This window comes from Mustelus asterias, unplaced genomic scaffold, assembly GCF_964213995.1.
Source record: "Mustelus asterias unplaced genomic scaffold, sMusAst1.hap1.1 HAP1_SCAFFOLD_2602, whole genome shotgun sequence".
Lineage (NCBI taxonomy): Eukaryota > Metazoa > Chordata > Chondrichthyes > Carcharhiniformes > Triakidae > Mustelus > Mustelus asterias.
Window position 1 is genome coordinate 23,697 of NW_027592547.1, and position 26,933 is coordinate 50,629.

The 26,933-nt window shown below is 63.5% G+C and overlaps 1 protein-coding gene across 1 annotated transcript in view; it reads left to right on the forward strand.

Moving 5' to 3' along the window:
• Positions 1–25,414, forward strand: part of LOC144489847 (uncharacterized) — a gene marked incomplete at both ends in the record, with an annotated part of 41,624 nt that extends 16,210 nt beyond the window's left edge. Inside the window, 7 exons of the mRNA XM_078207687.1 lie at positions 471–581; positions 7,028–7,220; positions 9,885–10,030; positions 12,447–12,560; positions 21,764–21,883; positions 23,132–23,284; positions 25,186–25,414. Coding sequence (XP_078063813.1) covers positions 471–581; positions 7,028–7,220; positions 9,885–10,030; positions 12,447–12,560; positions 21,764–21,883; positions 23,132–23,284; positions 25,186–25,414 — 1,066 coding nt within the window. The remainder of the gene's footprint in view (positions 1–470; positions 582–7,027; positions 7,221–9,884; positions 10,031–12,446; positions 12,561–21,763; positions 21,884–23,131; positions 23,285–25,185) is intronic.
• Between the last annotated feature and the right edge of the window lie 1,519 nt (positions 25,415–26,933).

Here is a 26,933-nt window from a genome sequence, read left to right on the forward strand (position 1 = left end):
AGGGGTGATCTTATGGAGGTCTATAAAATAATGAGGGGCACAGATCAGCGAGATAGTCTTTATCTTTTCCCAAAGGTGGGAGAGTCTAAAATTAGAGGGCATAGGTTTAAGGTGAGAGGGGAGAGATACAAAAGGGTCCAGAGGGGCAACTTTTTCACAGAGAGGGTGGTGAGTGTCTGGAACAAGCTGCCAGAGGTAGTAGTAGAGGCGGGTACAATTTTGTCTTTTGAAAAGCATTTAGATAGCTCCATGGGTACGATGGGTATAGAGGGATATGGGCCAAATGCGGGCAATTGGGACCAGTTTAGGGGTTAAAACAAAAAGGGGCAGCATGGACAAGTTGGGCCGAAAGGCCTGTTTCCATGCTGTAAACCTCTACGACTCTATAACTGCTTCTTCTAATCATCTTTATTTGTTGTGGCGCTCAAGGTTTAAGTTTTTAATCGCTGGATACGTTATTCCTCCCGCAGGTGTAAACTGTGAGACAAATTTAGACGATTGCGCCAGTAACCCCTGTGAATATGGCAACTGCATTGATCAGATTAACAGTTACGACTGTGTCTGTGAGGTTGGATACACAGGTAAGACTCACCCTGAACTCGCTAACATTCCTTGTCCCACCCCATGGGCGGGATTTTCCTGCCGCGCTCGGTCCGAAACCGGAAAATCCCACCTAAGGTCAACGGATCTTTGCATGATCCACACACACACACACACACACACACACACACACACACACACACACACACACACACACACACACACCCCACCCCCCCACCCCACACACACACCCCCCCACCCCACACACACACACACACACACACACACACACCCCACCCCCCACCACACACACACACACACACACACACACACACCCCGGCCCGCTATGGTTTCCATGGCAGGCGGAATGGGGAAATTATCCCCTTGTCTCTGTTCCTCTGCTGTTGAAACCCTGAGCCGCACCCTCGTTAATTCCAGCCTGATTATTCCCACACAATCCTTGCTGTTCCCCCACACTCCACCCCCCCGAAACTTGATCTTATCTAAAATACTGCCTTTTGTGAACTAACTTTCACCAAATCCCATTCACCCATCGCCCCTGTGATCACTCGCCTACATTTGGGCGGCACGGTGGCGCAGTGGTCACCGGCGCCAGGGACCCGGGTTCGATTCCCAGCTTGGGTCACTGTCTGTGCGGAGTCTGCACATTCTCCCCATGTCTGCGTGGGCTTCCTCCGGGTGCCCCGGTTTCCTCCCGCAGTCTGAAAGACGTGCTGGTTAGGGTGCATTGACCCGAACAGGCGCCGGAGGGTGGCGAATAGGGGAATTTCACAGTAACTTCATTGCAGTGTTAATGTAAGCCTTCTTGTGACGAATAAATAAACTTTACTTTTCTCCTGCTTAAGCACAGCCTTGAGTTTAAACTTGTACTTGCTTTGAAGACCCTCCATGCCGCCCCCTCCCCCACCCCCCCATCTCCGTAATCTCCTCCAGCCCCACAACCCCCCTGAGCTATTCCTGCTGCTCCTATTCTGGTCCCTTGAGTATCCCTGATCCTCACTCCGGCAATGGTGACTGGGTCTGGGGCTCCGGATACACTATGACACGTGTCCTAAAATCTCTCCGTGTGGATTGGTTGTATACTTTGTTATATAACACTGCAAGGTGCTATATAAATGCAAGTTGTTGGTGATGTTCCTCCCGAGCTGCGTACACCCTGTAAGATTCCCCCCCACCCCATATCCACCGCCCCAGGGATCCTGCAGCAACGCCAGTCTCTCTGTCACTCGCACTCTGCTCCCTCCCCGTGACTCACATCAGTTTCCCGAGGCAGCTAATTCAGGAAAAATGTACGCTTTTGATAAAAGAGAATTTCCTTTTCTGTTGTTGCTGATCTTTTAGGCATCTGAGTGCCAATCACCCGCTCACGCTCACAGTCCAGTCTCCCACCGTTGGCATGGGAGATCTCCACTTGCCCTCTGCCCCTCATCCCTCTGCCCCTCATCCCTCTGCCCCTCATCCCTCTGCCCCTCATCCCTCTGCCCCTCATCCCTCTGCCCCTCACACTGTCCTCTTGTCCTGCATTCCCCTCAATCCTAATTCGCCACTGCCTCATTTTCTCACCCTCATACCCTCCCACTCCTCTCATTATCCCTCACCACCTTCTCCTCCTCCCGTCACCCCCTCCATACCCCCCTCAACCCCCTGTTCCCCCCTCCCCTCACTCTCCCCTCCCCTCACCCCCCTGCTCCCCCCTCCTTTCACCTCCCTCCCCCCTCCCATCACCTCCCCCGCATCCCCTCCCCTCAACCCCCTGCTCCCCCTCCCCTCACTCCCCCCTCCCCTCACTCCCCCCTCCCATCACTCCCCCCTCCCCTCACTCCCCCCTCCCCTCATCCCCATGCTCCCTCCTCCCCTCACCCCCTGCTCCCCCCTCCCCTCACTCCCCCTCCCCTCACTCCCCCCTCCCCTCAGCCCCATGCTCCCCCCTCCCCTCACCCCCTGCTCCCCCTCCCCTCATTCCCCCCTCCCCTCATCCCCCCCGCTCCCCCCTCCCATCACTCCCCTGCTCCCCTCTCCAGCACTGCATCCCCTTCCCTCACTCCCCCCTCCCCTCACCCCCTGCTCCCCCCTCCCCTCACTCCCCCTCCCCTCACTCCCCCTCCCCTCACTCCCCCTCCCCTCACTCCCCCTCCCCTCACTCCCCCTCCCCTCACTCCCCCTCCCCTCACTCCCCCTCCCCTCACTCCCCCTCCCCTCACTCCCCCTCCCCTCACTCCCCCTCCCCTCACTCCCCCTCCCCTCACTCCCCCTCCCCTCACTCCCCCTCCCCTCACTCACCCTCCCCTCACTCCCCCTCCCCTCACTCCCCCTCCCCTCACTCCCCCCTCCCCTCACTCCCCCCTCCCCTCACCCCCCCCTCCCCTCACCCCCATGCTCCCCCCTCACTCCCCCTCCCCTCACTCCCCCTCCCCTCACTCCCCCTCCCCTCACTCCCCCTCCCCTCACTCCCCCTCCCCTCACTCCCCCTCCCCTCACTCCCCCTCCCCTCACTCCCCCCTCCCCTCACTCCCCCTCCCCTCACTCCCCCTCCCCTCACTCCCCCTCCCCTCACTCCCCCTCCCCTCACTCCCCCTCCCCTCACTCCCCCTCCCCTCACTCCCCCCTCCCCTCACTCCCCCCTCCCCTCACTCCCCCCTCCCCTCATCCCCATGCTCCCTCACCCCCTGCTCCCCCTCCCCTCACTCCCCCCAGCTCCTCCCTCCCCTCATCCCCCCCGCTCCCCCCTCCCATCACTCCCCTGCTCCCCCCTCCCCTCACTCACTCTCCTCCTCCTCTCATCTCCTCTCATCCCCGTTTTGACGGAGTCCCCAATCCCAATTGAGGGTAAACAGCTGCTTCTCTCTGGGTCCATGTGACATTCACAGTCAGAGCGGCACGGTGGCACAGTGGGTCAGCACTGCTGCCTCACAGCGTCAGGGACCCGGGTTCAATTCCGGCCTCAGGTCACTGTCTGTGCGGAGTTTGCACATTCTCCCTGTGTCTGTGTGGATTTCCTCCGGGTGCTCCGGTTTCCTCCCACAATTCAAAACAAGTGCAGGTTAGGTGAATTGGCCATTTTAAATTGCCCCTTAGTGTCCCAAGATGTGAGGGGGATTACAAAGAACAAAGAACAGTACAGCACAGGAACAGGCCCTTCGGCCCTCCAAGCCTGTGCTGATCACGTTGTCCTATCTAAACTCTATTCCCCAGCTGTTCATGTGTCTATCCAGATAAGTCTTAAATGTCACTAACGTGTCCACCTCAACCACCATGTGTGGCAGTCCATTCCAGGCCCCCACCACCCTCTGTGTAAAAAACTCCCCCCGCACATCTCCACTGAACCTTTCCCCCCTCACCTTGAACTTGTGCCCCCTGTAATTGTCATTTCTGCCCCTGGGAAAAAGCTTCCAACTGTTCACCCTATCCACACCCCTCATAATTTTATAAACTTCTATCCGGTCGCCCTTCAGCCTCCGTCTTTCCAGGGAGAACAATCCCAGTTTATTCAATCTCTCCTCATAGCTAATACCCTCCAGGCAACATCCTGGTAAACCTTTTCTGCACTCCCTCCAAAGCCTCCACGTCCTTCTGGTCGTGTGGTGACCAGAATTGGGTAAGAGTTTTAACAACTTGGTATTTGCTACCAAATAAACCTGTTGGACTTTAACCTGGTGTTGCTAAAACTCTTACTGTGTTCACCCCAGTCCAACGCCGACATCTCCACATCATGACCAGAATTGGTACAGACTTGATGGGCTGAAGGGTCTCCTTCTTGCACTGTAGAGATTCTGGGAATAGCAGAGAGGCTGCTGCAGCCTCAAAGGGCCCTTGTCTCTGCACCGCCGCCCTCTTCAAATCGGATTTAAACCCCATTGAAAATTATATTCTTCACAGGTGTGGTGATAAAAGTGGAGCTTGCGTTGCCAGGGCAACGGTGCCTCTGCCTGAACCCAGTCAATGGGAACAGGTAAATGAAGGAGCCGGAGTGAATGCAGCGAATCCAACAGCAGGCAGGCAGCCCTGTCCCACTTCCCAGGGCTATCATGTTCCCTTCCCTGGCCTGACTGCTCCCTCCCTCCCCTGGCCTGACTGCTCCCTGACTGCTCCCTCCCTCCCTCGCCGCCCTCGCCTCCCTCCCTCCCTCCCTCCCTCCCTCGCCGCCCTCATTTCTTCTGTCACCCCCTCCCTCACTTCCTTGCCCACTCCCTCATTCTCTCTTTCTCTGTCCCTCCCCCCTCCCTCACTCCCTCTTTCTCCCTCCTGTGCTCCCGTTCTCAGGCAGTCTTTCCCTATTACCACGCTACATCTGAATCACAGGCCCTTCAAGGCCTGACTAGGCCTCAGGAACGGGTACAGCTTCCTCCGAGGAAGGAGGCTGGCTCGGCTGCCAGATAAAAGGCCCATTATGACGGTCCATCTGGTGTCTTGCATTACAGCTTGAACTGCTGCCCCCAAAGACCTGGGGCCGGTGGACCCCAACCAATCACCCACCTGAGGAATTGGAGACTTTGTTTTTTGTTAATGCAGAAGGAACTCGTTCAGCACCCGCACAGCAACCGCTGCAAGTTTAACTTGAAGAGCTGAGAGATTACAGAACTCACTGATAGACTCAGGAACTCACCACCAAAATAATCTCTCACACAATCTGAATTTCCAACTTGCTTCAGAGGGCAAACACACTGACTCTCACTGGGGTACGGGTCCCACACACACTGACTCTCACTGGGGTACGGGTCCCACACACACTGACTCTCACTGGGGTACGGGTCCCACACACACTGACTCTCACTGGGGTACGGGTCCCACACACACTGACTCTCACTGGGGTACGGGTCCCACACACACTGACTCTCACTGGGGTACGGGTCCCACACACACTGACTCTCACTGGGGTACGGGTCCCACACACACTGACTCTCACTGGGGTACGGGTCCCACACACACTGACTCTCACTGGGGTACGGGTCCCACACACACTGACTCTCACTGGGGTACGGGTCCCACACACACTGACTCTCACTGGGGTACGGGTCCCACACACACTGACTCTCACTGGGGTACGGGTTCCACACACACTGACTCTCACTGGGGTACGGATTCTACACACACTGATTCTCAGTGGGGTGTGGGCCCCACACTCACTGACTCTCACTGGGGTACGGGTTCCACACACCCTGACTCTCACTGGGGTACGGGTACCACACACACTGACTCTCACTGGGGTATGGGTTCCACACACACTGACTCTCACTGGGGTACGGGTCCCACACACACTGACTCTCACTGGGGTATGGGTTCCACACACACTGACTCTCACTGGGGTACGGGTTCCACACACACTGACTCTCACTGGGGTATGGGTTCCACACACACTGACTCTCACTGGGGTACGGGTCCCACACACACTGACTCTCACTGGGATATGTGTCCCACACACACTGACTCTCACTGGGGTACGGGTTCCACACACACTGACTCTCACTGGGGTACGGGTCCCACACACACTGACTCTCACTGGGATATGGGTCCCACACACACTGACTCTCACTGGGGTATGGGTCCCACACACACTGACTCTCACTGGGGTACAGGTCCCACACACACTGACTCTCACTGGGGTACGGGTTCCACACACACTGACTCTCACTGGGGTATGGGTACCACACACACTGACTCTCACTGGGGTACGGGTTCCACACACACTGACTCTCACTGGGGTACGGGTCCCACACACACTGACTCTCACTGGGGTACGGGTTCCACACACACTGACTCTCACTGGGGTACGGGTCCCACACACACTGACTCTCACTGGGGTACGGATCCCACACACACTGACTCTCACTGGGGTACGGATCCCACACATACTGACTCTCACTGGGGTACGGATCCCACACACACTGACTCTCACTGGGGTACGGGTTCCCCACACACTGACTCTCACTGGGGTACGGATCCCACACACACTGACTCTCACTGGGGTACGGATCCCACACATACTGACTCTCACTGGGATATGGAACAATGACAGAAACCACTGTGCAAGGCCCAAATTGTTGAGTGGCTATTCGGCTGAGGAAGCAACACATTTAGATCTGCCCCGATGTTACCCTGAGGAGTGAAGGGGTGACTGGATGAGGAGCAAGACTCCGGGCTGCCCTCAACTCATTACTTTACCACCATGTTTCCTTATTAATTTCCTTATTTTCACCAGAATGCTGCCATTTATATTGAAAGGTTTACCATAAGATTTTGTCAGATGTCAGTGCTACTCGAGTTAACATTCTGAAACTCAGCTGTAATACTTTATAAATATGGAGATAATCACCATCGGCCTGAGTAATATTTGTGTTTCCTCACGGTATTTATTTACAATCGTATTCTGACACAATTTGCTCATTAATATTCACAATATTGCCACAACAACCCATCTGAATATTCCAGCCACCCTGGATAATGTTGGTATGCTGCTCCTATGTTTCAGGTCCCATGTGTAACATTAACATTGATGAATGTGCATCAAACCCCTGCCACAACGGGGGAACCTGCACAGACAACATCAACAGCTTCACCTGTACCTGTCCCGAGGGCTACCACGACTTGGTGTGTTTCTCGGAGGTGAATGAGTGTAACAGCAACCCCTGTATTCACGGAGAATGTAAAGACAACCTCAATGGGTATGTATCCCTCAGTCACCCAATCACGACAGGGGATGGGGATGGGTCTGACCAGGGAAATGAGGTGGAGCTTTACTCTGTATCTAACCCCGTGCTGTACCTGTCCTGGGAGTGTTTGATGGGGGACAGTGTAGAGGGAGCTTTACTCTGCATCTAACCCCGTGCTGTACCTGTCCTGGGAGTGTTTGATGGGGACAGTGTAGAGGGAGCTTTACTCTGTATCTAACCCCGTGCTGTACCTGTCCTGGGAGTGTTTGATGGGGACAGTGTAGAGGGAGCTTTACTCTGTATCTAACCCCGTGCTGTACCTGTCCTGGGAGTGTTTGATGGGGGACAGTGTAGAGGGAGCTTTACTCTGTATCTAACCCCGTGCTGTACCTGTCCAGGGAGTGTTTGATGGGGACAGTGTAGAGGGAGCTTTACTCTGTATCTAACCCCGTGCTGTACCTGTCCTGGGAGTGTTTGATGGGGGCAGTGTAGAGGGAGCTTTACTCTGTATCTAACCCCGTGCTGTACCTGTCCTGGGAGTGTTTGATGGGGACAGTGTAGAGGGAGCTTTACTCTGTATCTAACCCCGTGCTGTACCTGTCCTGGGAGTGTTTGATGGGGACAGTGTAGAGGGAGCTTTACTCTGTATCTAACCCCGTGCTGTACCTGTCCTGGGAGTGTTTGATGGGGACAGTGTAGAGGGAGCTTTACTCTGTATCTAACCCCGTGCTGTACCTGTCCTGGGAGTGTTTGATGGGGACAGTGTAGAGGGAGCTTTACTCTGTATCTAACCCCGTGCTGTACCTGTCCTGGGAGTGTTTGATGGGGGCAGTGTAGAGGGAGTTTTACTCTGTATCTGACCCCGTGCTGTACCTGTCCTGGGAGTGTTTGATGGGGCAGTGTAGAGGGAGCTTTACTCTGTATCTAACCCCGTGCTGTATCTGTCCTGGGAGAGTTTGATGGGGACAGTGTAGAGGGAGCTTTGCTCTGAATCTAACCCCGTGCTGTACCTGTCCTGGGAGTGTTTGATGGGGACAGTGTAGAGGGAGCTTTACTCTGTATCTAACCCCGTGCTGTACCTGTCCTGGGAGTGTTTGATGGGGACAGTGTAGAGGGAGCTTTACTCTGTATCTAACCCCGTGCTGTACCTGTCCTGGGAGTGTTTGATGGGGGACAGTGTAGAGGGAGCTTTACTCTGTATCTAACCCCGTGCTGTACCTGTCCAGGGAGTGTTTGATGGGGACAGTGTAGAGGGAGCTTTACTCTGTATCTAACCCCGTGCTGTACCTGTCCTGGGAGTGTTTGATGGGGGCAGTGTAGAGGGAGCTTTACTCTGTATCTAACCCCGTGCTGTACCTGTCCTGGGAGTGTTTGATGGGGACAGTGTAGAGGGAGCTTTACTCTGTATCTAACCCCGTGCTGTACCTGTCCTGGGAGTGTTTGATGGGGACAGTGTAGAGGGAGCTTTACTCTGTATCTAACCCCGTGCTGTACCTGTCCTGGGAGTGTTTGATGGGGGCAGTGTAGAGGGAGCTTTACTCTGTATCTAACCCCGTGCTGTACCTGTCCTGGGAGTGTTTGATGGGGGCAGTGTAGAGGGAGCTTTACTCTGTATCTAACCCCGTGCTGTACCTGTCCTGGGAGTGTTTGATGGGGGCAGTGTAGAGGGAGTTTTACTCTGTATCTGACCCCGTGCTGTACCTGTCCTGGGAGTGTTTGATGGGGCAGTGTAGAGGGAGCTTTACTCTGTATCTAACCCCGTGCTGTATCTGTCCTGGGAGAGTTTGATGGGGACAGTGTAGAGGGAGCTTTGCTCTGAATCTAACCCCGTGCTGTACCTGTCCTGGGAGTGTTTGATGGGGGCAGTGTAGAGGGAGCTTTACTCTGTATCTAACCCCGTGCTGTACCTGTTCTGGGAGTGTTTGATGGGGACAGTGTAGAGGGAGCTTTACTCCGTATCTCACCCCGTGCTGTATCTGTCCTGGGAGAGTTTGATGGGGACAGTGTAGAGGGAGCTTTGCTCTGAATCTAACCCCGTGCTGTACCTGTCCTGGGAGTGTTTAATGGGGACAGTGTAGAGGGAGCTTTACTCTGTATCTAACTCCGTGCTGTACCTGTCCTGGGAGTGTTTGATGGGGGACAGTGTAGAGGGAGCTTTACTCTGTATCTAACCCCGTGCTGTACCTGTCCTGGGAGTGTTCAATGGGGACAGTGTAGAGGGAGCTTTGCTCTGTATCTGACCCCGTGCTGTACCTGTCCTGGGAGTGTTTGATGGGGGACAGTGTAGAGGGAGCTTTACTCTGTATCTAACCCCGTGCTGTACCTGTCCTGGGAGAGTTTGATGGGGACAGTGTAGAGGGAGCTTTACTCTGTATCTAACCCCGTGCTGTACCTGTCCTGGGAGTGTTTGATGGGGGACAGTGTAGAGGGAGCTTTACTCTGTATCTAACCCCGTGCTGTACCTGTCCTGGGAGAGTTTGATGGGGACAGTGTAGAGGGAGCTTTACTCTGTATCTAACCCCGTGCTGTACCTGTCCTGGGAGTGTTTGATGGGGGACAGTGTAGAGGGAGCTTTACTCTGTATCTAACCCCGTGCTGTACCTGTCCTGGGAGAGTTTGATGGGGACAGTGTGGAGGGAGTTGTGGACAATGCTGAATCTGTTCTTTCTCTGACAGGTATAGCTGTGAGTGCAGTCCAGGCTGGACGGGTACAAACTGTGATCTGAATGTTAACGAGTGTGAGTCTCACCCCTGTGTGAATGGGGGGTCATGTCGGGACATGAACAATGGCTACCTGTGTGACTGTCGCCCCGGTTACCGAGGTAAGTAACACAGAGCGATTTCCTCCCAATTGTGTCGCATGGAGTTGGGGGGATGGGGGTGGGGGAGGTGGCAGTGAGTGCTGTCCGACTGTGTGGGGCAGCTTTGTCACCAAGTGTGCGCGCGTCTGACAGTGCGCCCCCGACAGCGCGCCCCCGACAGCGCGCCCCCGACAGCGCGCCCCCGACAGCGCGCCCCCGACAGCGCGTCCCCGACAGCGCGTCCCCGACAGCGCGTCCCCGACAGCGCGCCCCCGACAGCGCGTCCCCGACAGCGCGTCCCCGACAGCGCGTCCCCGACAGCGCGTCCCCGACAGCGCGTCCCCGACAGCGCGCCCCCGACAGCGCGTCCCCGACAGCGCGTCCCCGACAGCGCGCCCCCGACAGCGCGCCCCCGACAGCGCGCCCCCGACAGCGCGCCCCCGACAGCGCACCCCCGACAGCGCGTCCCCGACAGCGCGCCCCCGACAGCGCGCCCCCGACAGCGCGCCCCCGACAGCGCGCCCCCGACAGCGCGCCCCCGACAGCGCGCCCCCGACAGCGCGCCCCCGACAGCGCGCCCCCGACAGCGCGCCCCCGACAGCGCGCCCCCGACAGCGCGCCCCCGACAGCGCGCCCCCGACAGCGCGCCCCCGACAGCGCGCCCCCGACAGCGCGCCCCCGACAGCGCGCCCCCGACAGCGCGCCCCCGACAGCGCGCCCCCGACAGCGCGCCCCCGACAGCGCGCCCCCGACAGCGCGCCCCCGACAGCGCGCCCCCGACAGCGCGCCCCCGACAGCGCGCCCCCGACAGCGCGCCCCCGACAGCGCGCCCCCGACAGCGCGCCCCCGACAGCGCGCCCCCGACAGCGCGCCCCCGACAGCGCGCCCCCGACAGCGCGCCCCCGGCACTGTGCGTCCCACAGTGCGCCCCCGACAGTGCGCGCCCCGACAGTGCGCGCCCCGACAGTGCGCGCCCCGACAGCGCGCCCCCGACAGCGCGCCCCCGACAGTGCGCCCCCGACAGTGCGCCCCCGACAGCGCGCCCCGACAGTGCGCCCCCGACAGCGCGCCCCGACAGCGCGCCCCCGACAGCGCGCCCCCGACAGCGCGCCCCCGACAGCGCGCCCCCGACAGCGCGCCCCCGACAGCGCGCCCCCGACAACGCGCCCCCGACAGCGCGCCCCCGACAGCGCGCCCCCGACAGCGCGCCCCTGACAGCGCGCCCCCGACAGCGCGCCCCCGACAGCGCGCCCCCGGCACTGTGCGTCCCACAGTGCGCCCCCGACAGTGCGCGCCCCGACAGTGCGCGCCCCGACAGTGCGCGCCCCGACAGCGCGCCCCCGACAGCGCGCCCCGACAGTGCGCCCCCGACAGCGCGCCCCCGACAGCGCGCCCCCGACAGTGCGCCCCCGACAGCGCGCCCCCGACAGCGCGCCCCCGACAGCGCGCCCCCGACAGTGCGCGCCCCGACAGTGCACCCCCGACAGTGCGCCCCCGACAGCGCGCCCCCGACAGCGCGCCCCCGACAGCGCGCCCCCGACAGCGCGCCCCCGACAGCGCGCCCCCGACAGTGCGCGCCCCGACAGTGCACCCCCGACAGTGCGCGCCCCGACAGTGCGCCCCCGACAGTGCGCCCCCGACAGTGCGCCCCCGACAGCGCGCCCCCGACAGTGCGCCCCCGACAGCGCGCCCCCGACAGTGCGCGCCCCGACAGTGCGCCCCTGACAGCGCGCCCCCGACAGCGCGCCCCCGACAGCGCGCCCCCGACAGCGCGCCCCCGACAGCGCGCCCCCGACAGCGCGCCCCCGACAGTGCGCCCCCGGCACTGCGCGCCCCACAGTGCGCGTCCCACAGTGCGCCTCCCACAGTGCGCGTCCCACAGTGCGCCTCCCACAGTGCGTCTCCCACAGGGAGTGCCCGCCATTGTACACGGGGCAATGTGTGTGTGTGACTCTGGAGGGGTTTTTCTCCCTCACTGCCTTGGGTTTGCCGGTGCCAGGATGTGGCGTGTCACTCTCTGGCTGTGGGATCTTACTATCCCGCTGTTTTCCGCAGGGTTTCTCGTTGAATGCAGCCCAGCCGCTGGGAAAGCCGGCACTGTAAGACCCTGTCGCTGTTACCGACAGCAGGATTGTGCGTCTGTTTGTGTGTCAGTGACATTCTCTGTCTGTCTTTATTTTGATTTCTTCCCTCTCTCTCTCTCTGATTCTTTCTCTCTCTGTCTCATTCTCCCTCTTCCCTCTCTTAGTCTTTTCTCTTTCTCACCCTCCCCTCCCTTTATCTGGGTGTTTCTCTCTCTCTTTCCATCACTCTCTCTCTCACTCACTCTCCCTTTCTCGCTCTCTCTTTGTCTCTCTTTCCCTTTCTCTCTCTCTCAGATTCAGAGTTGTGACAATCCGTGCAGTTCTTTTCACTGACGCCTTTGTTTCTGTTGCAGGCCCCAACTGCCAGACGAACATCAATGAATGTGCGTCCAATCCCTGCCTGAATCAGGGCAGCTGTATTGATGATGTGGCTGGTTACAAATGTAACTGTGTCTTACCGTACGCAGGTAACGGACTGGGGGTCCGGGGGCTGGGGGTCCGGGGGCTGGGGGTCCGGGGGCCCGTGGGCTGGGGGTCCGGGGGCTGGGGGTCCGGGGGGGGGGGGGGGGGGAGGTGGGCGGGCGGTGGGGGTGTGGGTCACTCTGCCCCACGGCTCAGTCTATCAGAGCCTCACCCATTCTGCCCGGGTGAGGGCGCTGTCCGGGTGAGGGCGCTGCCCGGGTGAGGGCGCTGTCCGGGTGAGGGCGCTGCCCGGGTGAGGGCGCTGCCCGGGTGAGGGCGCTGTCCGGGTGTGGGCGCTGTCCGGGTGAGGGCGTGCTGTCCGGGTGAGGGCGTGCTGTCCGGGTGAGGGCGCTGCCCGGGTGAGGGCGCTGCCCGGGTGAGGGCGCTGCCCGGGTGTGGGCGCTGTCCGGGTGAGGGCGTGCTGTCCGGGTGAGGGCGTGCTGTCCGGGTGAGGGCGCTGCCCGGGTGAGGGCGCGCTGCCCGGGTGAGGGCGCGCTGCCTGGGTGAGGGCGCTGCCCGGGTGTGGGCGCTGTCCGGGTGTGGGCGCTGTCCGGGTGAGGGCGCTGCCCGGGTGAGGGCGCTGTCCGGGTGTGGGCGCTGTCCGGGTGTGGGCGCTGTCCGGGTGAGGGTGCTGTCCGGGTGTGGGCGCTGCCCGGGTGTGGGCGCTGCCCGGGTGAGGGCGCTGTCCGGGTGAGGGCGCTGCCCGGGTGAGGGCGCTGCCCGGGTGTGGGCGCTGTCCGGGTGAGGGTGCTGTCCGGGTGTGGGCGCTGTCCGGGTGAGGGTGCTGTCCGGGTGAGGGTGCTGTCCGGGTGTGGGCGCTGTCCGGGTGAGGGCGCTGCCCGGGTGAGGGCGCTGTCCGGGTGAGGGTGCTGTCCGGGTGTGGGCGCTGCCCGGGTGTGGGCGCTGCCCGGGTGTGGGCGCTGTCCGGGTGAGGGCGCTGCCCGGGTGTGGGCGCTGTCCGGGTGAGGGTGCTGTCCGGGTGTGGGCGCTGTCCGGGTGAGGGCGCTGCCCGGGTGTGGGCGCTGTCCGGGTGAGGGCGCTGCCCGGGTGTGGGCGCTGTCCGGGTGAGGGTGCTGTCCGGGTGTGGGCACTGCCCCGGTGAGGGCGCTGTCCGGGTGAGGGCGCTGTCCGGGTGAGGGTGCTGTCCGGGTGAGGGCGCTGTCCGGGTGTGGGCACTGCCCCGGTGAGGGCGTGCTGTCCGGGTGAGGGCGCTGTCCGGGTGAGGGTGCTGTCCGGGTGAGGGCGCTGCCCGGGTGTGGGCACTGCCCGGGTGAGGGCGCTGCCCGGGTGAGGGCGTGCTGTCCGGGTGAGGGCGCTGTCCGGGTGAGGGCGCTGTCCGGGTGAGGGTGCTGCCCCGGTGAGGGCGCTGCCCGGGTGAGGGTGCTGCCCCGGTGTGGGCGCTGTCTGGGTGTGGGTGCTGCCCCGGTGTGGGCGCTGTCTGGGTGTGGGTGCTGCCCTGGTGAGGGCGTGCTGTCCGGGTGAGGGCGCTGTCCGGGTGAGGGCGCTGTCCGTGTGAGGGCACTGCCCGGGTGAGGGCGCTGCCCGGGTGAGGGCGCTGCCCGGGTGAGGGCGCTGCCCGGGTGAGGGCGCTGCCCGGGTGAGGGCGCTGTCCGGGTGTGGGCGCTGCCCGGGTGTGGGCGCTGCCCGGGTGAGGGCGCTGCCCGGGTGAGGGCGCTGCCCGGGTGAGGGCGCTGTCCGGGTGTGGGCGCTGCCCGGGTGTGGGCGCTGCCCGGGTGAGGGCGCTGCCCGGGTGAGGGCGCTGTCCGGGTGTGGGTGCTGCCCGGGTGAGGGCGCTGCCCGGGTGAGGGCGCTGCCCGGGTGAGGGCGCTGCCCGGGTGAGGGCGCTGCCCGGGTGTGGGCGCTGCCCGGGTGTGGGCGCTGCCCGGGTGAGGGCGCGGCCCGGGTGAGGGCGCTGTCCGGGTGTGGGCGCTGTCCGGGTGTGGGCGCTGCCCGGGTGTTGCCGTGCTACCCGGGTGAGGGCGCTGTCCGGGTGTGGGCGCTGTCCGGGTGTGGGCGCTGCCCGGGTGTGGGCGCTGTCCGGGTGTGGGTGCTGCCCGGGTGTGGGTGCTGCCCGGGTGAGGGCGCTGTCCGGGTGTTGCCGTGCTGCCCGGGTGAGGGCGCGGCCCGGGTGAGGGCGCTGTCCGGGTGTGGGCGCTGTCCGGGTGTGGGCGCTGTCCGGGTGAGGGCGCTGCCCGGGTGAGGGCGCTGTCCGGGTGTGGGTGCTGCCCGGGTGTGGGTGCTGCCCGGGTGAGGGCGCTGTCCGGGTGTGGGCGCTGCCCGGGTGTGGGCGCTGTCCGGGTGAGGGCGCTGTCCGGGTGTGGGCGCTGTCCGGGTGAGGGCGCTGCCCGGGTGTGGGCGCTGCCCGGGTGTGGGCGCTGCCCGGGTGTGGGCGCTGTCCGGGTGAGGGCGCTGCCCGGGTGAGGGGGCTGTCCGGGTGTTGCCGTGCTGCCCAGGTGAGGGGGCTGTCCGGGTGTTGCCGTGCTGCCCGGGTGAGGGCGCTGCCCGGGTGAGGGCGCTGCCCGGGTGAGGGCGCTGCCCGGGTGAGGGCGCTGCCCGGGTGAGGGCGCTGTCCGGGTGTGGGTGCTGCCCGGGTGTGGGCACTGCCCCGGTGAGGGCGCTGTCCGGGTGAGGGCGCTGTCTGGGTGAGGGTGCTGTCCGGGTGTGGGCACTGCCCCGGTGAGGGCGTGCTGTCCGGGTGAGGGCGCTGTCCGGGTGATGGTGCTGTCCGGGTGAGGGTGCTGTCCGGGTGAGGGTGCTGTCCGGGTGAGGGCGCTGCCCGGGTGTGGGCACTGCCCTGGTGAGGGCGCTGTCCGGGTGATGGTGCTGTCCGGGTGATGGTGCTGTCCGGGTGAGGGTGCTGTCCGGGCGAGGGCGCTGTCCGGGTGAGGGCGCTGTCCGGGTGAGGGCGCTGTCCGGGTGAGGGCGCTGTCCGGGTGAGGGCGCTGTCCGGGTGTGGGCGCTGCCCCGGTGAGGGCGCTGCCCCGGTGAGGGCGCTGCCCGGGTGTGGGCGCTGCCCGGGTGAGGGTGCTGTCCGGGTGAGGGCGCTGCCCGGGTTAGGGTGCTGCCCGGGTGTGGGCGCTGTCCGGGTGTTGCCGTGCTGCCCGGGTGAGGGCGCGGCCCGGTTGTGGGCGCTGTCCGGGTGTGGGCGCTGTCCGGGTGAGGGCGCTGCCCGGGTGAGGGCGCTGTCCGGGTGTTGCCGTGCTGCCCGGGTGAGGGCGCTGCCCGGTTGTGGGCGCTGTCCGGGTGAGGGCGCTGTCCGGGTGAGGGCGCTGCCCGGGTGAGGGCGCTGCCCGGGTGAGGGCGCTGCCCGGGTGAGGGCGCTGCCCGGGTGAGGGCGCTGCCCGGGTGAGGGCGCTGCCCGGGTGAGGGCGCTGCCCGGGTGAGGGCGCTGTCCGGGTGAGGGCGCTGTCCGGGTGAGGGCGCGGCCCGGGTGAGGGCGCTGCCCGGGTGAGGACGCTGTCCGGGTGAGGGCGTGCTGTCCGGGTGAGGGCGCTGTCCGGGTGTGGGCGCTGTCCGGGTGAGGACGCTGTCCGGGTGAGGGCGCGGCCCGGGTGAGGGCGCTGCCCGGGTGAGGGCGCTGTCCGGGTGAGGGCGCTGTCCGGGTGTGGGCGCTGTCCGGGTGAGGGCGCTGCCCGGGTGAGGGCGCGGCCCGGGTGAGGGCGCTGCCCGGGTGAGGGCGCTGCCCGGGTGAGGGCGCTGCCCGGGTGAGGGCGCTGCCCGGGTGTGGGCGCTGCCCGGGTGTGGGCGCTGCCCGGGTGTGGGCGCTGTCCGGGTGAGGGCGCTGCCCGGGTGAGGGCGCGGCCCGGGTGAGGGCGCGGCCCGGGTGAGGGCGCTGCCCGGGTGTGGGCGCTGCCCGGGTGTGGGCGCTGCCCGGGTGTGGGCGCTGCCCGGGTGTGGGCGCTGTCCGGGTGTGGGCGCTGCCCGGGTGTGGGCGCTGCCCGGGTTTGGCGCTGCCCGGGTGTGGGCGCTGCCCGGGTGTGGGCGCTGTCCGGGTGAGGGTGCTGTCCGGGTGAGGGCGCTGCCCGGGTGTGGGCGCTGTCCGGGTGAGGGCGCTGTCCGGGTGTGGGCGCTGTCCGGGTGAGGACGCTGTCCGGGTGAGGACGCTGTCCGGGTGAGGGTGCTGTCCGGGTGAGGGCGCTGCCCGGGTGAGGGCGCTGTCCGGGTGAGGGTGCTGCCCGGGTGTGGGCGCTGCCCGGGTGAGGGCGCTGTCCGGGTGTGGGCGCTGTCCGGGTGAGGACGCTGCCCGGGTGTGGGCGCTGCCCGGGTGAGGGCGCTGCCCGGGTGTGGGCGCTGTCCGGGTGAGGGCGCTGTCCGGGTGTGGGCGCTGTCCGGGTGAGGACGCTGTCCGGGTGAGGACGCTGTCCGGGTGAGGGTGCTGTCCGGGTGAGGACGCTGTCCGGGTGAGGACGCTGTCCGGGTGAGGACGCTGTCCGGGTGAGGGCGCTGCCCGGGTGAGGGTGCTGTCCGGGTGAGGGTGCTGTCCGGGTGAGGGCGCTGCCCGGGTGAGGGCGCTGTCCGGGTGAGGGCGCTGTCCGGGTGAGGACGCTGCCCGGGTGAGGACGCTGCCCGGGTGTGGGCGCTGCCCGGGTGTGGGCGCTGCCCGGGTGTGGGCGCTGCCCGGGTGAGGACGCTGCCCGGGTGTGGGCGCTGCCCGGATGTGGGCGCTGTCCGGATGTGGGCGCTGCCCGGGTGAGGGCGCTGCCCGGGTGAGGGCGCTGTCCGGGTGTCTGCGCTGCCCGGGTGTGGGCGCTGCCCGGGTGTGGGCGCTGCCCGGGTGAGGGCGCTGTCCGGGTGAGGGCGCTGTCCGGGTGAGGGCGCTGCCCGGGTGAGGGCGCTGTCCGGGTGAGGACGCTGCCCGGGTGAGGACGCTGCCCGGGTGTGGGCGCTGCCCGGGTGTGGGCGCTGCCCGGGTGTGGGCGCTGCCCGGGTGAGGACGCTGCCCGGGTGTGGGCGCTGCCCGGATGTGGGCGCTGTCCGGATGTGGGCGCTGCCCGGGTGAGGGCGCTGCCCGGGTGAGGGCGCTGTCCGGGTGTCTGCGCTGCCCGGGTGTCTGCGCTGCCCGGGTGTGGGCGCTGCCCGGGTGTGGGCGCTGCCCGGGTGTGGGCGCTGCCCGGGTGAGGGCGCTGTCCGGGTGAGGGCGCTGTCCGGGTGAGGGCGCTGTCCGGGCGTGGGCGCTGCCCGGGTGAGGGCGCTGTCCGGGTGAGGGCGCTGCCCGGGTGTGGGCGCTGCCCGGGTGAGGGCGCTGTCCGGGTGTGGGCACTGCCCCGGTGAGGGCGTGCTGTCCGGGTGAGGGCGCTGCCCGGGTGTGGGCGCTGTCCGGGTGAGGGCGTGCTGTCCGGGTGAGGGCGCTGCCCGTGTGAGGGCACTGCCCGGGTGTGGGCGCTGTCCGGGTGAGGGCGCTGCCCGTGTGAGGGCGCTGTCCGGGTGAGGGCGCTGCCCGGGTGAGGGCGCTGTCCGGGTGAGGGCGCTGCCCGGGTGTGGGCGCTGTCCGGGTGAGGGCGCTGCCCGGGTGTGGGCGCTGTCCGGGTGAGGGCGCTGCCCGGGTGTGGGCGCTGTCCGGGTGAGGGCGCTGCCCGTGTGAGGGCGCTGTCCGGGTGAGGGCGCTGCCCGGGTGAGGGCACTGCCCGGGTGAGGGCGCTGTCCGGGTGTGGGCGCTGCCCGGGTGAGGGCGCTGTCCGGGTGAGGGCGCTGCCCGGGTGAGGGCGCTGCCCGGGTGAGGGCGCTGCCCGGGTGAGGGCGCTGTCCGGGTGTGGGCGCTGTCCGGGTGAGGGCGCTGCCCGTGTGAGAGCGCTGCCCGGGTGCGGGCGCTGCCCGTGTGAGAGCGCTGCCCGGGTGCGGGCGCTGCCCGGGTGAGGGCGCTGCCCGGGTCGCTGAGTGGCGCGGCCCGGGTGTCGGCGCTGTCCGGGTGAGGGCGCTGCCCGTGTGAGAGCGCTGCCCGGGTGAGGGCGCTGCCCGGGTGAGGGCGCTGCCCGGGTCGCTGAGTGGCGCGGCCCGGGTGTCGGCGCTGTCCGGGTGAGGGCGCTGTCCGGGTGAGGGCGCTGTCCGGGTGAGGGCGCTGTCCGGGTGAGGGCGCTGCCCGGGTGAGGGCGCTGCCCGGGTGAGGGCGCTGTCCGGGTGAGGGCGCTGCCCGGGTGAGGGCGCTGCCCGGGTGAGGGCGCTGTCCGGGTGAGGGCGCTGTCCGGGTGCGGGCGCTGCCCGGGTGAGGGCGCTGTCCGGGTCGCTGAGTGGCGCGGCCAGGCCTCTCTGGGCAGTTTCCGTTAGCCATGCGCTGGCAGTGGAAACGCAGCCTAAGCCAATCTGGGATAAACAGGCAGCAGATTTCCTGCTGAGGGGCCAGTCATTCCCAACTTCCTGATATCGGGAATCGCTGCCACCAGGAACAATTGCTGGAAGTGGCGTCACCTTTCCTCTCCCGACAGCGTCTCCATGGTAACTGGACAGGGGATAAGTCAGTCACAGAATGCAGAGAGAAACTAAACTCTTTTCAAACCCGCGGCACATAAACACCCACTTCACCCCCAAACCTTTAATCTCATTCAAAAAGCAACTGGTCAGGTGTTTAATAACTGGAGTATTGTGGGAGTTTTGTCTGGTGGAGCTGGGTTTAAACAGCAGGAGAGAGTTAGAGCGCAAAACATCCGCAACTCTCCCGTTACTGTCCAGGGACCCCTGCTGGAGGTCTCAGTCACAGAACGTCAGTGTGTGTGGGACCCGTATCCCAGTGAGAGTCAGTGTGTGTGGGACCCATACCCCAGTGAGAGTCAGTGTGTGTGGGAACTGTACCCCAGTGAGAGTCAGTGTGTGTGGGACCCGTACCCCAGTGAGAGTCAGTGTGTGTGGGACCCGTACCCCAGTGAGAGTCAGTGTGTGTGGGACCCGTACCCCAGTGAGAGTCAGTGTATGTGGAACCCGTACCCCAGTGAGAGTCAGTGTGTGTGGAACCCGTACCCCAGTGAGAGTCAGTGTGTGTGGGACCCATACCCCAGTGAGAGTCAGTGTGTGTGGGACCCGTACCCCAGTGAGAGTCAGTGTGTGTGGGACCCGTACCCCAGTGAGAGTCAGTGTGTGTGGGACCCGTACCCCAGTGAGAGTCAGTGTGTGTGGGACCCGTACCCCAGTGAGAGTCAGTGTGTGTGGGAACCGTACCCCAGTGAGAGTCAGTGTGTGTGGAACCCGTACCCCAGTGAGAGTCAGTGTGTGTGGGACCCATACCCCAGTGAGAGTCAGTGTGTGTGGGACCCGTACCCCAGTGAGAGTCAGTGTGTGTGGGACCCGTACCCCAGTGAGAGTCAGTGTGTGTGGGACCCGTACCCCAGTGAGAGTCAGTGTGTGTGGGACCCGTACCCCAGTGAGAGTCAGTGTGTGTGGGAACTGTACCCCAGTGAGAGTCAGTGTGTGTGGAACCCGTACCCCAGTGAGAGTCAGTGTGTGTGGAACCCGTACCCCAGTGAGAGTCAGTGTGTGTGGGACCCGTACCCCAGTGAGAGTCAGTGTGTGTGGGACCCGTACCCCAGTGAGAGTCAGTGTGTGTGGGACCCGTACCCCAGTGAGAGTCAGCGTGTGTGGGACCCGTACCCCAGTGAGAGTCAGTGTGTGTGGGACCCGTACCCCAGTGAGAGTCAGTATGTGTGGGACCCATACCCCAGTGAGAGTCAGTGTGTGTGGGACCCATACCCCAGTGAGAGTCAGTGTGTGTGGGACCCATACCCCAGTGAGAGTCAGTGTGTGCGGGACCCGTACCCCAGTGAGAGTCAGTGTGTGCGGGACCTGTACCCCAGTGAGAGTCAGTGTGTGTGGGACCCATACCCCAGTGAGAGTCAGTGTGTGCGGGACCCGTACCCCAGTGAGAGTCAGTGTGTGCGGGACCTGTACCCCAGTGAGAGTCAGTGTGTGTGGGACCCGTACCCCAGTGAGAATCAGTGTGTGTGGAACCCGCACCCCAGTGAGAGTCAGTGTGTGTGGGACCCGTACCCCAGTGAGAGTCAGTGTGTGTGGAACCCGTACCCCAGTGAGAGTCAGTGTGTGTGGGATCCATACCCCAGTGAGAGTCAGTGTGTGTGGAACCCGTACCCCAGTGAGAGTCAGGAGAAAATGTCAAAGATTCACAACCCTTTGAGTGAAGCAATTTCTCCTCATCTCAGTCCCACATAATCGGCTCTTTATCCTGTGGGACTGCACCCCGGGGTTTAGATTCCCCGACCGGGGAAACATTCTCTCAGTGTCCACCCTGTCAAACCCCCTCAGAATCCTGTTGCTCGCAGTGAGATCACCTCTCGTTCTAAACACCAGAGAATATTAACCCAGTTTACTCAGCCTCTCCTCATAGGACAACACCCTTATCTCAGGGACCAATCTGGGGAACCTTTGCTGTCCTGTCTCCATTGCAACCAATCAGCCAGGGATCTGGGTTGCTGCAGCAACGGTGACCTTCCCCGGCACTGGGCGGTGATGGCCAAGGCTCCAGTGTCCTTCCCAGCACACGGCTGGCCGGGAATCTCTCTCGCTCATCCCGGGAATCTCTCTCGCTCATCCCGGGCTTGTGCTGGGAGGGTGTTCAGGAAGATTCTCATCCTGTTTGCCTGAAACATTAACACAATGTCCGTGACCATCACGTTGTGGAGTGGGATTTGAACCCTGAGTTTGGGTTCAGAGACAGGGACACACTGCTATTCTATTCTTCAATGTGGAGAGCTATTCTGCACACACTGTCCCTGACAGTCCCACTGAAACTCTGTCCAACTGCAGCAAGACCTCTTCATTCTTCTATTCCAGTCATTGAGCAATACAGCACGGAAACAGGCCCTTCGGCCCAACTGCTCCATGCTGACCCTGGGGCCCTCCCAGCTCGTCCCAATTGCCCGCGTTTGGCCCATATCCCGCTAATCCTTTCCCATCCATGTACTTTTCCAAATGCTATTTTAACCGTCTTGTAATAAAGGTCAGCTAGTCGACTGTTGGAGGAAGCACGATCAAGTCTAGTCCAGCCTTTGCTGAAGGGATTGGCTTCCTGAGTTAAACCATCCCCGGCAGGACATCAGGAGAATCCCAGCCCCAGCCTGCTCCTGGTGCTGCCTCGCTCCAGGCGATCGGGAGAATCCCAGCGCGCTCCTGTTACTGCCTCACTCCGGGAGCTGATCCCGATGTCAGGCTGCATGTTTTGTGTTCAGTTTAATGTTCACTTTGTAATTACGATGACCTTTGACCACAGGTGTGAATTGTGAGGATGTTCTGGCTCCCTGCTCCAATCACCCCTGTAAAAATGGCGGCATTTGCCAGGAATCGGAAGATTACGAGAACTTCTCATGTGGCTGTCCAGAGGGGTGGCAAGGTGGGAGCAGAAACCTGTAACTGACACAGCGTCACACACACCCACACACACACCCCCACACCCACCCTCACACTCACCCTCACACTCACCCTCACACTCACCCTCACACCCACCCTCACACCCACCCTCACACCCACCCTCACACCCACCCTCACACCCACCCTCACACCCACCCTCACACCCACCCTCACACCCACCCTCACACCCACCCTCACACCCACCCTCACACCCACCCTCACACCCACCCTCACACCCACCCTCACACTCACCCTCACACCCACCCTCACACCCACCCTCACACTCACCCTCACACTCACCCTCACACCCACCCTCACACTCACCCTCACACTCACACTCACCCTCACACCCTCACACCCACCCTCACACTCACCCTCACACCCACCCTCACACTCACCCTCACACTCACCCTCACACTCACCCTCACACTAACCCTCACACTCACCCTCACACTCACCCTCACACCCACCCTCACACTCACCCTCACACTCACCCTCACACCCACCCACACACTCACCCACACACTCACCCTCACACTCACCCTCACACTCACCCTCACACTCACCCTCACACTCACCCTCACACTCACCCTCACACCCACCCTCACACTCACCCTCACACCCACCCTCACCCTCACACTCGCTCACTCACTCACACACACACACATCCGCACACCCACACACACACCCTCACACTCACCCTCACACTCACCCTCAGACCCACCCTCACACTCACCCTCACACTCACCCTCACACTCACCCACACACACACCCCCACACCCACCCTCACACTCACCCTCACCCTCACACTCACCCTCACACCCACCCTCACCCTCACACTCGCTCACTCACTCACACACACATCCGCACACTCATACACTCACTCTCACACCCAGACACACCAACACCCCCACATATACCCCCACACACACCCCGCACCTACACACACCCCCACCCAGACACACCCCAACGCACACCCCACGCACACCCCGCCACGCACATCCCCCCCACGCGCACACACCCCCACATGCACAAACGCACACAGTTGCACACACACTCACTCGCACAGTGTCATGCACACACAGCCTCACTCACACACACACTCTCACACACACACACACACACACTCACACACACACACACACACACTCACACACACACTCACAGCGTCTCTCTCACACCTGCTGTCCCCTGTGTGGAATGTTAATGTGAGAATTCCCTGTGTCTCCAGGCCAGAGCTGTGAGAAGGATGTGAACGAGTGTGTGAAGAGCCCGTGTCTCAATGGCGCCACTTGCCAGAACTCGATGGGTGAATTTCAGTGCGTCTGTCGTCAGGGATACACCGGAACCATCTGTGAAACTGACGTGGACGATTGTCAACCGAGTAAGTGGAGAGAGACGGAACGGCGGAGAGACAGTCCCACTGACAGTGCGGCACTCCCTCAGCACTGACCCTCTGACAGTGCGGCACTCCCTCAGTACTGACCCTCTGACAGTGCGGCACTCCCTCAGCACTGACCCACTGACAGTGCGGCACTCCCTCAGTACTGACCCTCTGACAGTGCGGCACTCCCTCAGCATTGACCCTCTGACAGTGCGGCACTCCCTCAGCACTGACCCTCTGACAGTGCGGCACTCCCTCAGCACTGACCCTCTGACAGTGCGGCACTCCCTCAGCACTGACCCTCTGACAGTGCGGCACTCCTTCAGCACTGACCCTCTGACAGTGCAGCACTCCCTCAGCACTGACCCTCTGACAGTGCAGCACTCCCTCAGTACTGACCCTCTGACAGTGCGGCACTCCCTCAGCACTGACCCTCTGACACTGCGGCACTCCCTCAGTACTGACCCTCTGACAGTGCAGCACTCCCTCAGTACTGACCCTCTGACAGTGCGGCACTCCCTCAGTACTGTCCCACTGACAGTGCAGCACTCCCTCAGTACTGACCCTCTGACAGTGCGACACTCCCTCAGTACTGACCCTCTGACAGTGCGGCACTCCCTCAGTACTGTCCCACTGACAGTGCGGCACTCCCTCAGCACTGACCCTCTGACAGTGCGGCACTCCCTCAGCACTGACCCACTGACAGTGCGGCACTCCCTCAGTACTGACCCTCTGACAGTGCGGCACTCCCTCAGCATTGACCCTCTGACAGTGCGGCACTCCCTCAGCACTGACCCACTGACAGTGCGGCACTCCCTCAGTACTGACCCTCTGACAGTGCGGCACTCCCTCAGCATTGACCCTCTGACAGTGCGGCACTCCCTCAGTACTGACCCTCTGACAGTGCGGCACTCCCTCAGTACTGACCCTCTGACAATGCAGCACTCCCTCAGTACTGACCCTCTGACAGTGCGGCACTCCCTCAGCACTGACCCACTGACAGTGCGGCACTCCCTCAGTACTGACCCTCTGACAGTGCGGCACTCCCTCAGCATTGACCCTCTGACAGTGCGGCACTCCCTCAGCACTGACCCTCTGACAGTGCGGCACTCCCTCAGCACTGACCCTCTGACAGTGCGGCACTCCCTCAGCACTGACCCTCTGACAGTGCGGCACTCCCTCAGCACTGACCCTCTGACAGTGCGGCACTCCCTCAGTACTGACCCTCTAACAGTGCGGCACTCCCTCAGTACTGACCCTCTGACAGTGCGGCACTCCCTCAGCACTGACCCTCTGACAGTGCGGCACTCCCTCAGCACTGCCCCTCTGACAGTGCGGCACTCCCTCAGCACTGCCCCTCTGACAGTGCGGCACTCCCTCAGTACTGACCCTCTGACAGTGCGGCACTCCCTCAGTACTGACCCTCTGACAGTGCGGCATTCCCTCAGTACTGACCCTCTGACAGTGCGACACTCCCTCAGTACTGACCCTCTGACAGTGCGGCACTCCCTCAGTACTGACCCTCTGACAGTGCGGCACTCCCTCAGTACTGACCCTCTGACAGTGCGGCACTCCCTCAGTACTGTCCCACTGACAGTGCGGCACTCCCTCAGTACTGACCCTCTGACAGTGCGGCACTCCCTCAATACTGACCCTCTGATAGTGCGGCACTCCCTCAGCACTGTCCCACTGACAGTGCGGCACTCCCTCAGCACTGACCCTCTGACAGTGCGGCACGCCCTCAGTTCCTGTATCTACTTCATTGTCCGTGCTTTTGGTTAGCTGAGCTATTATCTCTGTCAGTAACAGCCTTGGGGTTTTTAAGGCGCTATCTAAATGCACGTTGTGCTTCCTGCGTTTACCATTTGGCAATGACTCGGTGCTGGTCTTTCCTGCCGCAGATCCCTGTCACAATGGCGGCTCCTGCGCCGATGGCGTTCACAGCTTCTTCTGCTCCTGTCTCCCGGGTTTCCGTGGTCCCAAGTGTGAGGAGGATATCAACGAGTGCGCCAGCGATCCGTGTAAAAACAACGGCAACTGTACCGACTGTGTCAACAGTTACACCTGTACCTGCACCCTGGGCTTCAGCGGCATGCACTGTGAGAATAACGCCCCCGACTGCACAGAGAGGTGAGTGAGGGGGCAAGGGGGGAGAGAGAGAGAGAGCGGGGGGGAGAGAGAGAGAGAGCGGGGGGGAGAGAAAGAGAGAGAGCGGGGGAGAGAGAGAGAGAGAGCGGGGCGGGGGGGGAGAGGGAGAGCGGGGGAGAGAGAGAGAGAGAGCGGGGGGGAGAGAAAGAGAGCGGGGGGGGGAGAGAGAGAGAGCGGGGGGGAGAGAGAGCGGGGGGGGAGAGAGAGAGCGGGGGGGAGAGAGAGAGAGAGTGGGGGGGGAGAGAGAGAGAGAGCGGGGGGGAGAGAGAGAGAGAGCGGGGGGGAGAGAGAGAGCGGGGGGGAGAGAGAGAGCGGGGGGGAGAGAGAGAGAGAGCGGGGGGGAGAGAGAGAGAGAGCGGGGGGGAGAGAGAGAGAGAGAGCGGGGGGGGAGAGAGAGAGCGGGGGGGAGAGGGAGAGAGAGAGAGCGGGCGGGAGAGAGAGAGCGGGGGGGAGAGAGAGAGAGCGGGAGGGAGAGAAAGAGAGAGAGCGGGGGAGAGAGAGAGAGAGAGCGGGGCGGGGGGGGGAGAGGGAGAGCGGGGGGAGAGAGAGAGAGAGCGGGGGGGGAGAGAGAGAGAGAGAGCGGGGGGGGAGAGAGAGAGAGAGAGCGGGGGGGGGGAGAGAGAGCAGGGGGAGAGAGAGAGAGAGCGGGGGGGAGAGGGGAGAGAGAGAGAGAGCGGGGGGGAGAGGGAGAGAGAGAGAGAGCGGGGAGGGGGAGAGAGAGAGAGAGCGGGGAGGGGGGAGAGAGAGAGCGGGGGGAGAGAGAGAGCGGGGAGAGAGAGAGAGAGCGGGGAGAGAGAGAGAGAGCGGGGGGGAGAGAGAGAGAGAGCGGGGGGGAGAGAGAGAGAGAGCGGAGGGGAGAGAGAGAGAGAGCGGGGGGGAGAGAGAGAGAGAGCGGGGGGGAGAGAGAGAGAGAGCGGGGGGGAGAGAGAGAGAACGGGGGGGAGAGAGAGAGAGCGGGGGGGAGAGAGAGAGAGGGAGAGAGCGGGGGGGAGAGAGAGAGAGGGAGAGAGCGGGGGGGAGAGAGAGAGAGGGAGAGAGCGGGGGGGAGAGAGCCGGGGAGAGAGAGAGAGAGCGGGGGGGAGAGAGAGAGAGAGCGGGGGGGAGAGAGAGAGAGAGCGGGGGGGAGAGGGAGAGAGAGAGCGGGGGGGAGAGGGAGAGAGAGAGCGGGGGGGAGAGAAAGAGAGAGAGCGGGGGAGAGAGAGAGAGACGGGGGTGAGAGAGAGAGAGCTGGGGGGGGAGAGAGAGAGGGCGGGGGGGGAGAGAGAGAGAGCGGGGGGGGGAGAGCGAGAGAGCGGGGGGGAGAGAGAGAGAGTGGGGGGGGAGAGAGAGAGAGTGGGGGGGGAGAGAGAGAGTGGGGGGGGAGAGAGAGAGAGCCGGGGGGGGGGGCGAGAGCGGGGGGGGGAGAGAGAGAGCGGGGGGGAGAGAGAGAGCAGGGGGGAGAGAGAGAGGGGGGAGAGAGAGCGGGGCGGGGGGGGGAGAGAGTGAGCGGGGGGAGAGAGAG